The 12717-nt window shown below is 48.0% G+C and overlaps 1 protein-coding gene across 1 annotated transcript; it reads right to left on the bottom strand.

Annotated features, from left to right (window-relative positions):
* Nucleotides 1–3077: 3077 nt before the first annotated feature.
* COMMD9 (COMM domain containing 9) lies at nucleotides 3078–11574 on the bottom strand. Its single transcript, XM_090262583.1, has 6 exons — nucleotides 11490–11574; nucleotides 9932–10057; nucleotides 7953–8092; nucleotides 6325–6359; nucleotides 5415–5518; nucleotides 3078–3880 (listed from the first exon to the last, which is right to left on the bottom strand). The coding sequence occupies exons 1-6, from the start codon at nucleotides 11538–11540 to the stop codon at nucleotides 3740–3742; spliced, it is 597 nt and encodes a 198-aa protein (XP_090118709.1). The 5' UTR covers nucleotides 11541–11574; the 3' UTR covers nucleotides 3078–3739.
* Nucleotides 11575–12717: the final 1143 nt, after the last annotated feature.

Below are 12717 nucleotides of genomic sequence, written 5' to 3'. Positions count from 1 at the left end.
AAATTCCTAAATACCAGACCACAGAGCTTGACTAATGACTTTTGGAGGCAGTGCCCACGGTGTGTTTATAGAGAACCGGCTGGTGTGGGAAAGACCCAAATGCCTGACCCTTCCGTGAAAGCCTTTGGCCCTGAAAACCACCAGAAAAGGGAGACAAGCAGGAAAAGACCCAGATATAAGTGAGAAGGCAGGGTGGATGAGGAAGAGCTGAAAGCCCCAAGATTAAGGGAATGCTTTGGTCGTCTGGGAAGAATTGCAGGTTTTCCTTTCCCCAAATTGAGCAGGAATGGAGAAACCAACAGTTTTTGAGCGTCAAGACTCAGATCTGAGTTCCAACGCAGCTCCTTCGCAATAAAACCCACACACACTCAATCAATGGATGCTCCACTGACCTGAGGGGTTGGAGCAGCACTAAGACATCCAAAAAATTACTTCAAATGCTTGGCCACACTGGCGATGATGTCTGTCATGAGAAAGGATGCTGAGGTGAAGTCTGCAGGGTCTGGGGCCCCTTGGCAACTACAGCAAGTACAGCACTCGCCTCCTGTCCCCCACCTCCCTCGCCGTGTCGCAGAAATAAACACTTCTTCTATTCAACGCCACTGCAGCCTCGGGATTGTCTGCTACTGCTGCTTCACAAGCTGGTATTGAGTAGATTTCATTTTCTGTGTTCTTGATGCTCTGGCATTTAGGGTTTGATTCCAAAGAGACAGGGTGAGCTAATTCCGAGAGACTGCAAACAACTCCCCTGAGAGTACACCTTGGATACCCACACACCCCAATCTGTAGTCACCCCTGCAACTCCATCTTTTATCAAATTCTCACACACGAAGCCAATGCTCCCCAGCCCTGGGTCACCCAGGACCAGGTGCTGCACAGCTAGGGACCACTCCTATAGCCCAGGGCCTGACGACGTCATCAAACTAGGCAACCCTAAGCGTGCTCAGCGTCCACCGCTCCCTCACCCATTCCTCCCTGAGAAAACCCCAGGAAAAGCCCTGCTGCCCCATCGCCCTGCCTCCTGCCCAACCCCGGTCCTCCCCTGTGTGGCCCTTCACGCTGTGCCTCCTCCGTCTAGGGATCCACGAGTATAAACTTCTTCCTTTGTATCCATTATTCCTGTGTCTGTATGTCTTTCCATTCCTGGTTCCAGCAAACCCTGGGCACGGTGGAACCACTCTGAGGGAGACCGTACGGGATCGGGTCTTTTCTCCCCTTCGCACCCTCTGAACGCTGCTTTTCTCTGGGCTGGCCTCCCCAGCAGATGTGTCAAGTGTGAAGATGGTCAGGAATCCCAGCCCCACTAGCAGAGCCCAGAGGCAGGAAGTGGTCTTGGCTGCTGATTCCAGCCGAGAAAAAGGTTGTAGGCAAAGACTCAGATTGGCCCAACATGAGTCACGTACAATAGTGGGACAATCTCTGTGGGACACGCAGACTGACCATGATAACAGCCAGGGCTCGGCCCTGTGGCCGGAGAGGCGGAAAGCACTGGGCAGCCAGGATGCCACTGAGGTCTATCATTGCCCTTTGCGGGTGCCGTCTGGACACGCACACCGTGCTGCTCTGTCAGGAAAGGACAGCGTGCAGACAGCACTACCAGGAAACCAGGCGAGTACTGAAAGAAAGCGCTCCCTCTGAAATCAATAGGCAGAAGGTAGGTTTCTATGAAGTAGGGTCAAGTCAACCAGATATATGGTGTCGACAATCCATCTTCCCCGACAGTGGAAAACAAGCACCTTAGATGGGCATGAGATAAAGGGTGGCAATATTTACTGAAGTCTCCAGTTATTGAACGCCTTCTCTGCCACGCTACCAGGTGGTCTGTTCAGGTGGGTCTGCCTAAAGAAACGTCCAGCTCTCCGGACACCCATACTAGGCTCCTTGCTTCAAGCTCGTCTTTTACACAGGCCCAGAGAATGGGTTTTGAAGATCTTTGTGGGTCACAGGGAGTAGAGGAAAAATAGGGGAATGAATTCAAGACGCTCAAACTAGAAGAGTGGGCCGCCTTCCACGGTTCATGAACTTGTCATTGAACATAAAAAACTGCATGTTCATTTCCTGCAGAAAGGATCCACAGCTCTCAACAGTCTCCACGGGTGTGGCCCCCAAAGGTGAAACACTGCCATTTTCACAGGAGGAAGCTCAGCTTCCAGGAGCCGGAAGACAAAGAAGGAACCTGGGGTTTTCTCCTTGTCTTTCCTGGTATCTCACCAAGTGGGCAGATTTCTCATCTCTACCTCAGTTCCCGTATTTTCCAAATGGAGCTCAGGTCAGAGAATGCCATGTCGCTTGCAGAGCCCTGGGCAGGAGAGAAAGCCAGAGAGATCTGGGCCCAAGTCCTGATGAGGCCATTTGCCAGCAGCTGCCTTAACCTCAAAGAGCGGACTTCCTCATCCATGGTGGGGCGGTAACACCAGTCACACAGCCCTGGGAGAGTCGGAGAACCGATGGACGAGGGGCTGTCTACTCTCCTTCCCAGTAATATGAAAGCTGACATGATCAAGCCCTTCCTATTTGCCACTGTCAGGTGCTTTTAGGTACGTTATGTCATTTAATCTTCACAGAAGTCCTAGATTAGATAATATTATCATCCTCATTTAATTAAAAGTTGGGGAGGTGGGAGAATTGAGGACGAGAGGTCAAGCCCTTACCCCTAAGAAGTGGAGCCGGCTTCCACCCCGGGCCACCTGACTCCAGTCTGTCCTCTAATCCAAGTTTCCCTTCCCCCGTGCCCTCCTCCACACCCGAGAGGCCAGTCAGAGAGAAGGCTGTGGCTACACTGAGTCCCTGTGACATGTCAGGCATGTGACAGATATGATCTTGTTTGGTTAGACTCAAAGGAGTGCTTTCAAATGTCACAGCTCACATGACAAGCACATACGGTCAACCTTGCTTCTGCTTTAATGAGACGCACGGAAGGCAGTGAGGGCCGCGTGCCTGGTTGCAGGTCACACTGTGGTCGTGGGCTGAGCTGGAATTGGGAAGCTGGGGTCACCCTTACAAAGGACAGGCAGCACCAGCCTAGGGCAACAGGATCAGGCTAAGCGCAGAAGCTACGAGGAGCGTAACCAGAATCATGAAGTTTTCAGAACTGCTGTTTATTCTGTCACTCCCACTTCTTCACCCTGAAGTGGCTGCGTTTATCAAGGGGCCGCCAGCCCCACGAAGAAGGAAAAGGCCCCCCCTTCAGACTCCCTGTGTGGCCAGCTGGTCCAGCGGGCTGAGGGATCGGGGAAGGCTCTGGCCCTAGGGCAGGTGGGCCACCATGCAGCGACCCTGCCCTGTGGGGTCTGCCCGGTTTCTCTGACAGAGAAGCGGGAGCTGCTCGCGCTGTCCACCCGACTCCCCCCACGGGCTGCAGGGCTGGGAATGAACTAATCTGAGCTCATGCTGGAAAGGACCGTGTTAGACAAGCTCTCCAAGCAGCCATGCCTAGGCAGCCGACGACGTAAAGGCTCCCTCACCGGCCACTGTGGCAATCACGTCTCACACGGGAACCTTCCAAAGACGGAGGCTTCTGCCCACCAGCGTCGGAAAGAGGGCAGAAGAGAGGCTGAGTGAGAGCAGCGTGGGGGCGTGGCTGCTTCTCCCCAATGCAACTGCGCCTTCTGGATGGCAGCCCCTCTCTGTCCCCACCACCCCACCCGCTGTTGGTGCAGCTGCTGCAACCAGGGCCGCCCGCCGGGTGCCGGGAGGCGCGCCACTGCTGACGGCAGCTGGGGCTGGCAGCTGGCCGGGGTCATTTGTTGGCCACGGCAGAGAGCTGGTCTCGGATGCGGCCCAGCCCATCCAACATAGTGTCCAGAGTTTCCTTACTCAGCTCCATGGTGACAGCTGAGACGCAGGGTCTGTTCCCACATAGACTGGGATCTTCTTGGATCTGAAAAGAGAAAATGACCCCAAAGTCAAAGCCCCCTCAGTCCCACGTGGCCTGTAGGTGAGCCCTGGACCCATGAGCCCCACCCTGTTCAAGGGGCACCTCTGAAGAGGCTCTTTGCTCAGAGCTCCAGACAGTCCTAGCCCTAGAGTCATTCATTTAGCAACCAGACAAGGAAGGATATGCCTCAGAGGCTGGGGGTCAGTTTCCATTTGCAACGAGTCCTCAGGGCAGGGGTCAGAGAAGCCAAGGCTCACTCATCCCTGACGCAGCAGTCAAGTGAGAAGATATCACGTGTTCTTATTGGCAATTTACATGATGGGCACTAGGGGTACAGAAGGCTCCAGTGGGATCCAGGAAAAATACAGGGTGGGCAAAGGTAGGTTTATAAAGAACTCTTGCATCGAAGCGTGCTTGAGTATAGCAAGCAGACTGTAAGAATGTATAAGTAATGAGAGCTGGCAATTTGAGCACTTACTAGATTCTACCTACCAGTAAGTGCACTGTACACTCTCTTGAGTTAATAAAGCTTTGTAATAATCATAATCATACGAACCACTGTAAACCTACTTTTGCCCACACCTGTATTACAACTTCTACTTGTAATTATTTATATCTTAAGGTAAGCTTCACTAATATTTAAAAACTTAGTTGTTAAAGGCACCCTTACGTTTTCATTTTCTCACACGTGTTGAGTTTCTAGGTGTTTGGCTAAGTAAATACAGCCTTCCATTTTGTAGTTTTAATTAAACAAACCCTTAAAATGGAAACCTGGCCTATAAAGGTTCCTGAAAAGAACTGTAAAGTGAAGCCCTGGCTGGTGTGGCTCAGATGGTTGTGTGTTGTCTTGCAAAGCGAAAAGTCATTGGTTCGATTCCCAGTCAGGGCACACGCTTGGGTTATGGGCTTGGTCCCTGGTTGGGGCACATATGAAAGGCAACTGATCGATGTTGCTCAGCTTTGATGTTTCTCTCTTTCTCTTTCTCCCTCCCTTCCCCTCTCTCTAAAATAAATACATACAATCTTAAAAAATAATAATAATAATAACTGTAAAGTGAAGATAACACTAAAGAGGCAAGATCATGGGAACGAGAAAATGAAGAAGAGACACGTCTCCAACTGCCAACAGGAGCTCTGCATCGGCCACGTTACCCGCAGTGACGAGAAGGGGGCTCCAGTATACCAAACCACCCAGAAGGCCATGTGAAATCTGAATGAGCGCGCTCACTGTTAAAGCTAAACTTTCCAGTAAGGGTAGAAGGTAACCTTTAGGTATCAGCAAATTATTTTTCAAATTTATGTCTTGTGTTTGTCTTATTTTAAGATTTCTACTCTCAGTTTATGTTTCATGTCTACGTCAATACAGTAGAACACAGACTTTATAACTAAATACTGTATGTGGGGGGAGCTAGAGATTTTTTTATTTATGGAGTTAGAAATCCCCAGACTTTGGAGACTGCTATTTTTGATGGCCCACAGGGGTGCCGAGTAGGTGACACCCCTTCTTTCCTCCTAGCGAGGGTGACAACGGACGTACCTTCATCTGGAGTAGGCAGGTGGGGACGGCCATGCGGCTGATGCTGTCGGAGGCAGTCTTGATGTCCACTCTCCAGTCCAGGTCGACCAGACGTGGCAGAGAGACTGTGGAGGGACAGTGCCGCTCAGAGCTCGCGCCGCCCGCGTGACTGAGCCTCGGCTCGGAGACAGGCAGCTCTGCGGGCATCCATGTGTGATGCGTCTCAGTCATACAGCACGGGGGCAGACAGGCGGTGGCCACTGCTCCGTGCCCCCTGCACTCAGCCCCTGCCTGGGCACCCAACCCTCCAGATGGCAGGGCAGAAGGAGAAGTGACACCAGGCAGAGAAGCTGAGGTTGTGGCCCGAGTCTCAGGGAATGTGTGGCTTCCACAGTGGTGGGAAGAGCTTTTGTTTGAGAGACAGACAGACTTGGCTTGAAGATGGGGTCTACCACTTGCCTAAACTCCGAGCTGCTTCCTCGCCTGTGAAATGGGGATAATCTTAGCCTAGCTCCCAGGGTTATGGGAGGACTACATGAGTTAATGCCGGTGCAGTGCCTCAGCATGGTGAAGTTTAAGTTTCAGAGTAATTTTCGTGATCACTTATTAAACATCCACTTTCATTCAATCTTTCAAACTTATTTCAATTATGTTCTTTTTTCCTAATGGAAATATCATTATTTTAAGTATTTCACTTACTGCTTTGGTATTTGTTTATTTATTTTTTTAACAACATGTCTACATTATATTAAGTTTATGATCAGATAGAATTTAAAAAGCAGAATCGAAAAGGAAAACAACATGCACTGTTCGGTTGGGATTAGGTTAACTCGCTTTGATTTTTGTTTAAAAACTCTGGCCATCTGGCAGATTCAGAGCTGGGGCTGGGAGGGAGGGGTGAGGAGAAGGAGGCAGATTTCTTGGTACTCACTCAGATTTGCCTGGGCTTCAGTTCTCCAAGTAGATCTGTTTAAGAGAGAAAGAGGAACTAAAAATTGTGTAAAGGGGATGAAAATAGCCTTCTGATAATGAGAGGGGCCCGTGGACCTGGGCCTCTGTCCCCCTCCCCCACTCCGTGATCTTCACACCTGTAATCGTCTCTGACAGGAAAGGACCACAGAGATAACCTCACACAGAAGAGCAGTTGTCTATTGTTTGTTTTGTAAAGCTCAGTGACTTTAAGGCCACAAGTACTATCAGTTTTCACAACTTAAAAAAAAAACCAAAAGGCTTAATGTATTGTAACCTTATTGTGCCATCATTCTCAGAGACAAAACAGAGAAAAGGGAAACCTATTCTCTTTTTATTGAGCGTCTATTACACATGCACTGCATTTTATTTTATTTTTTAAACTTTATTTTTAGAAAGGAAAAGAGAGGGAAAGAAACACTGACGTGAGAGAGAAACATCAATCAGTTGCCTCTCACATGCTCCCCAGACAGGTCAGAACCTGCAACCTAGGCATGTGCCCTGACCGGGAACCAAACAGCCCACAACCTTTCGCTTTGCCAGACATGATGGCCAAACGAGCCACACGGGTCAGGGCCACGCACTACATCTTATGCAAAACACACCCAAACAGGCCTGTCTGATGCTACAGCAAATAGTAGTATAGTGATATGCCAGACAGAGTCAGTACAAAATGTGGTCACGTATGAGGACATTTTTTAATAAACAACAAAATCCTCTGTCAGTAGGCCTTCTCTGTTACTACTATCAAAGAGGGCTTTTCAAACCTGCTGTTAGCCAGTGAGTAGTTCATCAAATCTGATTAAATTGTTTGTGTTCAAAAGGATTTGGCCAGCCAGGAAAATACATAGATAAATTCACAAAAGAATTAAACTGACCAAAAAAACAAACAGAAAAGATTTACGGAGTCACTAGCAGCAAAGATATACAAATTGACATGAGGTACCAATTGCCATGTGTAAAACAGAAAAAACACAGAATAGGAAAAAAAATTCCCTCAGCGCTGGTGAAGGTTTGGGGAGAAAGGCACATTCGTGTCTTACTGGTGTTAACAATGGCCGCTCGATAGCATAAAGCCAAAGCCTCAACACGTCCATTGCCTTTAACCCAGTAAGAAAATAATTAAGCAAGTGAACAAAGTTATAAAATGGCATCATTCCACTGTGTTAAAAACAAAAAGGTAAACCTCTCTCTACATGTATAAGTGAAAAAAAAAAAACAGGTCCTCAGAGGCTCTCCACTAAGGAATTAATGCTGCTAATCTGGGTGGTAGGGTTAGGCTTTCCTTTTTGCTTACTTGTGTCTGCTTTTCAAGAATGAACCTGACAGGTGTGGCTCAGATGGTTGGGCGTCATCCTGAAAAGCAAAAGGTCGCCAGTTCGATTTCGGGTCAGGGCACATGCCTGGGATACAGGTTCGGTTCCCGGCAGGGCACATGCGAGAGGCAACTAATTCATGTTTCTCTCCCTCCTTTCCCTTCCCTCTAGAAATAAATACACACCTAAATTTTTAAAAATGAACCTACTATTTCTAAAACAGGAATAAAACAACGTAAGCCTTACAAGGAACTTTCAAGAAATGAGCACTTACATGTGTTCCAGGATGATTTTTGTCAGCAGGTTTTTGAGGTTCTGGTGAAAATTTTCAGGAAAGAGAGCCAGAATTGCCTCAGGGGAGGTCAGGTCACGGAACACTGCCAGCCTGGTGAGGCGGTGCAGAGCCTGGAGCAGCTGCAGGAGAGATGGGAGCCCTGGGTGGTGAGGGACAGTGGGCAGGTGACAGAGGACAGGGCTCTGGCCCCCTGCCTGCCACACACTGCTACAGCCTTTCAACACAGTCTCATGAGTCCTGAGGCCTCTGCTACAGATGCCCACATGCCTCGGCCTGTCCCTAAGCTCACCTGCTGCTTTAGAAGACAGATGCAGCCACCTGACATAGGCAGCTGTCAACTTGCCAGAAACTGTGCTTTCGAGCAGAGTTACTAAGTACCCTTTCCTACTGCACAGACTCTGACCTTCAGTTAATTTTCTAGCCCGGCGATTTTCAACCTGGGTACCACATGACTTTTAAAACATGCAATACCTGTTTAGTCAGGGGCACTGACCTCTATTCCTTTACACTGTCAAATTAAAAGAATGACAATAGCCAATACAAGAATAGCCAGCCCGTGTGAATGAATCAAAATTATATCTATTTTTTTGTCAGATTGGCAAAAACATATATTTTTAGTGTGCTGAAGAATTCAGAATTTTAGTAATTAGTTTCCGTGTGGAGGTTCCCCAAGTGTGGCTGCCTGTCCCTGGCCAGAACCTGAGGCTGTGCTCACGGAACTGTTACCAGAGGTACTGGCTCCTGTGGGGTTTGGGCATAGAATCCAGACTGGTAGGAGTGTCATGATCTTGCCCCAAGGCGGTCACCTTGGAGGACGAAGAGAACCACCAGCTCCAGGCTGGCTGTGTAGACTGCCCTGTGGAGGAGGAGTGCTAGGACACTGTGCTCCCTCTATGATCTTCCAAGAGAATCTGTAGCCCAGCGTGGATATAACAATGTTTAGCTGAACCCAAGAAGACTCTCCGAAGGTAACTTCCTCTGCTTTAGGGCATTCTCTGATGCCTTTGGAGGTTGCTCAGCCACAGACAGGCACAACCAGAGAGGGGACGTGAACCCTTTCACTGAGGAGGACTGGGAGTTAGTGGATAAATGCCCTAACCTCTCTGCCCTCCAGGGCACAATCCTGGGGTGTGTTCCACATGCTTTTTAACAGGCTCCTAAGACTGGGCCCCAGTTGCCCACAGCAGTAACCGCTCATTAACACACTCCCTTTTATTGGTTTGTCTCTCTTCCCTGTTTAATTTTCCCCACTTTTTCCTTTATGGTTTCCAGAATCACTTCCCAATGACTACCTGCTCCCAAATCTTTGCCTCAGGGTCTACATTTGGGGAACCCAAAGTAAGTCTCTGACTCAAATCTATCATATTGCTTCTGCCTTTTACTCTTCTACAGCTAACTTCAATGTACAAAGCTCCATTTTAATAGCGACAACAATGGCCAGTTTGGATGAACTCCTGTGTTAAGAGTGCTACATAACATGCATCCCATTACTCTTCCTCTTGGCCGTCGGCTGAGATCAGGTGAGGTCCAGCTCCACACCCTCCCCAGCAGCACTCAGGCCTTGGAGCTTCTGCCCAGCAGTCCCTGAAAAGTCTGCCTGAGCTCCAACTGACAATTAATGAGCATCGGTAAGTGACAGGTTGGGAAAGAAAAATCATAAAAAGGTTGGCTTTTGGCCACACTGTCTAGGTAACAAGTCTGAAAAGGAAATGGTCAGGAGTGCTGATTATGGGTAAGTTCTCCCATCCATAATTCATTTACAACAAGGAAATGAAAGTTCAAAACAAAGGTTTTTAAGTTCACTAACGTTAAAAAAAAAATCTGTTTTAAGCTGCTTTAATGTCAACAGACATTTAAGGAGAAAAAATTTCCTTGGCCACAACAGTGACTGTGAGGCCAAGAAAGAGACTAATGAGTTGAGAGGCCAGGGGCCAAAGGTCATTTCTGACCACACTTACTTGCTCCGCCTCCTCCTGGGTCACAGACAAGCTGGAACACGTGAGATCCAAGAGTTTCTTTGAGCCAAGGGCTGAACTGGAAAAGCTCTCTTGGCATAGCTGTCTGACAACATCTTTGGAGGAGGCCTAGAAATTAATTCACAGGTGGAAAATAGTCAATGAAAACAGACGTTTTACAACATAGCAGTGTTTCTGTATTATGTAATGATGTAACACCTTTGAGACCCCAGATTTAAAGGGGCACAGGACACTTTCATTCCTGGGAAGATGGATTCGAAGTACTTTTCCTTATTCTTCCTGTCAAGCCCAACTCACATCCCTGGGCGCTAGACAGAAAACAAACCTAATAGGACTCTGACAGGGGGAGAAAAGACAGACCTGCTGTGGACCTCATGTCCAAGAAATGACATGGCAGTGAGTTCCCTGGGTTTTCTTTCTGTTCATATAACTCAGGCTTCGAGCTGAAGAAGAGGGCAACTGAGAATGCCAATGGGTGCAAAAAGAAAAAACCTCCAACAAATACCTGCTCTCGCTAGCGAAGGGACCAAGAAAAGGCCAGCCTAGCAAAATGGAAAACCTTACACAGTAACTGCTCTACTCCAGCCAAACACCGAAGCAAGAACTGTGGCCCTACTCTCACCCAGATTTATTACTTCATTCATTAATACATCCAATTTATTAAGCACATGTGTGTCAGGTGTTGGGGGTACACTTGTTGGCGAAACATTTGTGAATAACGTTAGATGCCTTTACGGGTGAAGAATACGAGAGAACACTGGGGAGGTGGTTAAAACAACAGAGGGGCCATTGCATGGACCAATGATGAATGTTGTGCCGTGAATGATGAACGTGTGCCCCACCCGATTGCTGTGTATAATTAACTCATCATCTGGCGTTTTTGAAAAAAACGTCCCTCATGGACTTTATATTCCTGCGAGAAAGACAGAAAAATAGATGCATAATGTCAGCTCTTGACAAAAACTATGAAAGAAGATATAACCGCCCCCTCCTATACCAGAAGTCAGAAGTTAAACAACTCCAATCCATCATTTTGTTTGATCCTTACAAAGTCCTGTGAAGTACAACCCTTCAAACCTCACAATCTTTCAAATGATGAACAGGAGAATTGGGGGGCCCTAATATAGGTCAAAGCAAGCACAGAAAACCCAGGACTCCGGAGAATGAAGAACGCACACTTTGCTCAAGGCTGGCCACACGCAGAGGTAATTTCTCCGCTACCGAGCGCAGAGGGGCTGCTGGATGCAATATGAACTGGCCACGTGGATCTAGCAATTACCACCGTAATGCACCGATGAGGAAAGCCAGCAGCGCCTTCACAACCATTATCTTATTTGTTCCCCCACTACTGTCGGGCCGGTATTAAATTTATTCTTTCTTTTAAACAGCTCCCAAAGCGGCAACGAGTTGCCCGGGGTCACCAAGAAGCAGTGGCAGAGTCGTGGCTCCAAATCGACGTCCGTTTATCCTCAATTCCTACTTCATCTAAAATCCCGGGGACAAAGGATCTACCTCTCGCTGTCCTCACCCTCCAATTTACCTTCAGCAGACTCTGGAGCGCTGCAAAGTTTTCCGCAGTCAACGCAGCCATTTTCCTCGGGTCATGTGGCCGCTTGACGGCGAGAAGTGCGGTCACGTGGTCCCCAAGGCCGCGTGGGGCATGCCGGGGATTGTAGTCCCTTAGGGTGGCAGAAACTGTCCGGGGCTCGGGGTGCTGCGAAATGTGGAGGGGTCAAACGGGGCGCGAGGGCTGGGTGGCTCAGTCAGGAGACTTGAAGGCTGTGGGATCGGAGGGCGCGGACATGGGATGGTTTTCTGGGGGAGGAAATGACTTAACTGGTTTACTCACCAGGTCAGGGAAAGCCCTAATTTTCCCCCGACGCAAATGGATGGGCTGGCTGCTTTGAGGAATGCTCCCGCATCGGCAGGCACCTTGGAAACGCAGCTACCTGGCTGCTTCAAATTAAAATGTGGCTGTGCATATCGGAATTCTTGGAATTTACCCGTACCCCCGTTTTGGAGAATGTAAAATTGCTTTCGCGTGTTTCTATATGTGTGAGGTCGATAGGAGCTGCTACTGTGCCATATCCAGGCCGGGAAATTGAATGACTTAGGGTTTTTAGTGACTTCCCTGTAGTCCTAGGGAGATCTGTTCTGAAGAGCAGGTAAGGAAGCGGTTTAGGAGAGGGGGGTAGGGAGGGATACAGAAAAGTCAGAGATGTAGATTACAGCATAGGAAATATGATCAATAATATAGAGATAACTATGTATGGAGCCAGCTGGGTACTCAAAACATCAGTGGACCATTTTTGTAAAGTACCTGAGTTTTTAACCACGTTATTATATATCTGAAACTAATACAGAATAATTTTGAACAAAAACTGTAATTGAAAAATGAAAAATAAAAAACAGATATCACCTACTAGGTTCCTATCACATTTATGGAGGGGGGGTCGTGGAAATGATTTTATTCATTTATTCAACAAGGTAGTTATAGTGAATGCAGAAAGCAGTTTTGAGTGGACAGTATAGACTGATTTTTTTAAGGAAACACCTGTCTCCTTTGCACCTCAAACCCACAGACTGGCATTTCCTTTATCCACCTTTAGTATCTGGTTGACTCACTCTTTTTCTATCCCCATTTCTTTGGCAAAATTTGGCTGGAAACAGGTTCTGGTAATTTCATGCTTAAGAAAGAAGGTCTAATTGTGAAATTCTAGACGTCCTAGTAAGGACGTTTGTTCCAGTGCCTCCTACTTCTCTCCGTC

Source organism: Furipterus horrens, unplaced genomic scaffold (genome assembly GCF_987537825.1).
Source record: "Furipterus horrens unplaced genomic scaffold, mFurHor1.1.pri manual_scaffold_2, whole genome shotgun sequence".
NCBI lineage: Eukaryota > Metazoa > Chordata > Mammalia > Chiroptera > Furipteridae > Furipterus > Furipterus horrens.
The sequence above is the reverse complement of the archived record's forward strand: the minus strand, read 5'-3'. Positions and strand labels throughout refer to the sequence as shown.

Excerpts from the sequence above, each read along its gene's own strand:
- COMMD9 (XM_090262583.1), bottom strand. The coding sequence starts at position 11,540 with ATGGCTGCGTTGACTGCGGAAAACTTTGCAGCGCTCCAGAGTCTGCTG. Across the intron at positions 6,360-7,952 it reads AAAATCATCCTGGAACACAT|ATCTACTTGGAGAACTGAAG; the intron begins GTAAGTGCTCAT and ends TCTCTTAAACAG. Across the intron at positions 5,519-6,324 it reads TGAAGCCCAGGCAAATCTGA|TCTCTCTGCCACGTCTGGTC; the intron begins GTGAGTACCAAG and ends GTCCCTCCACAG.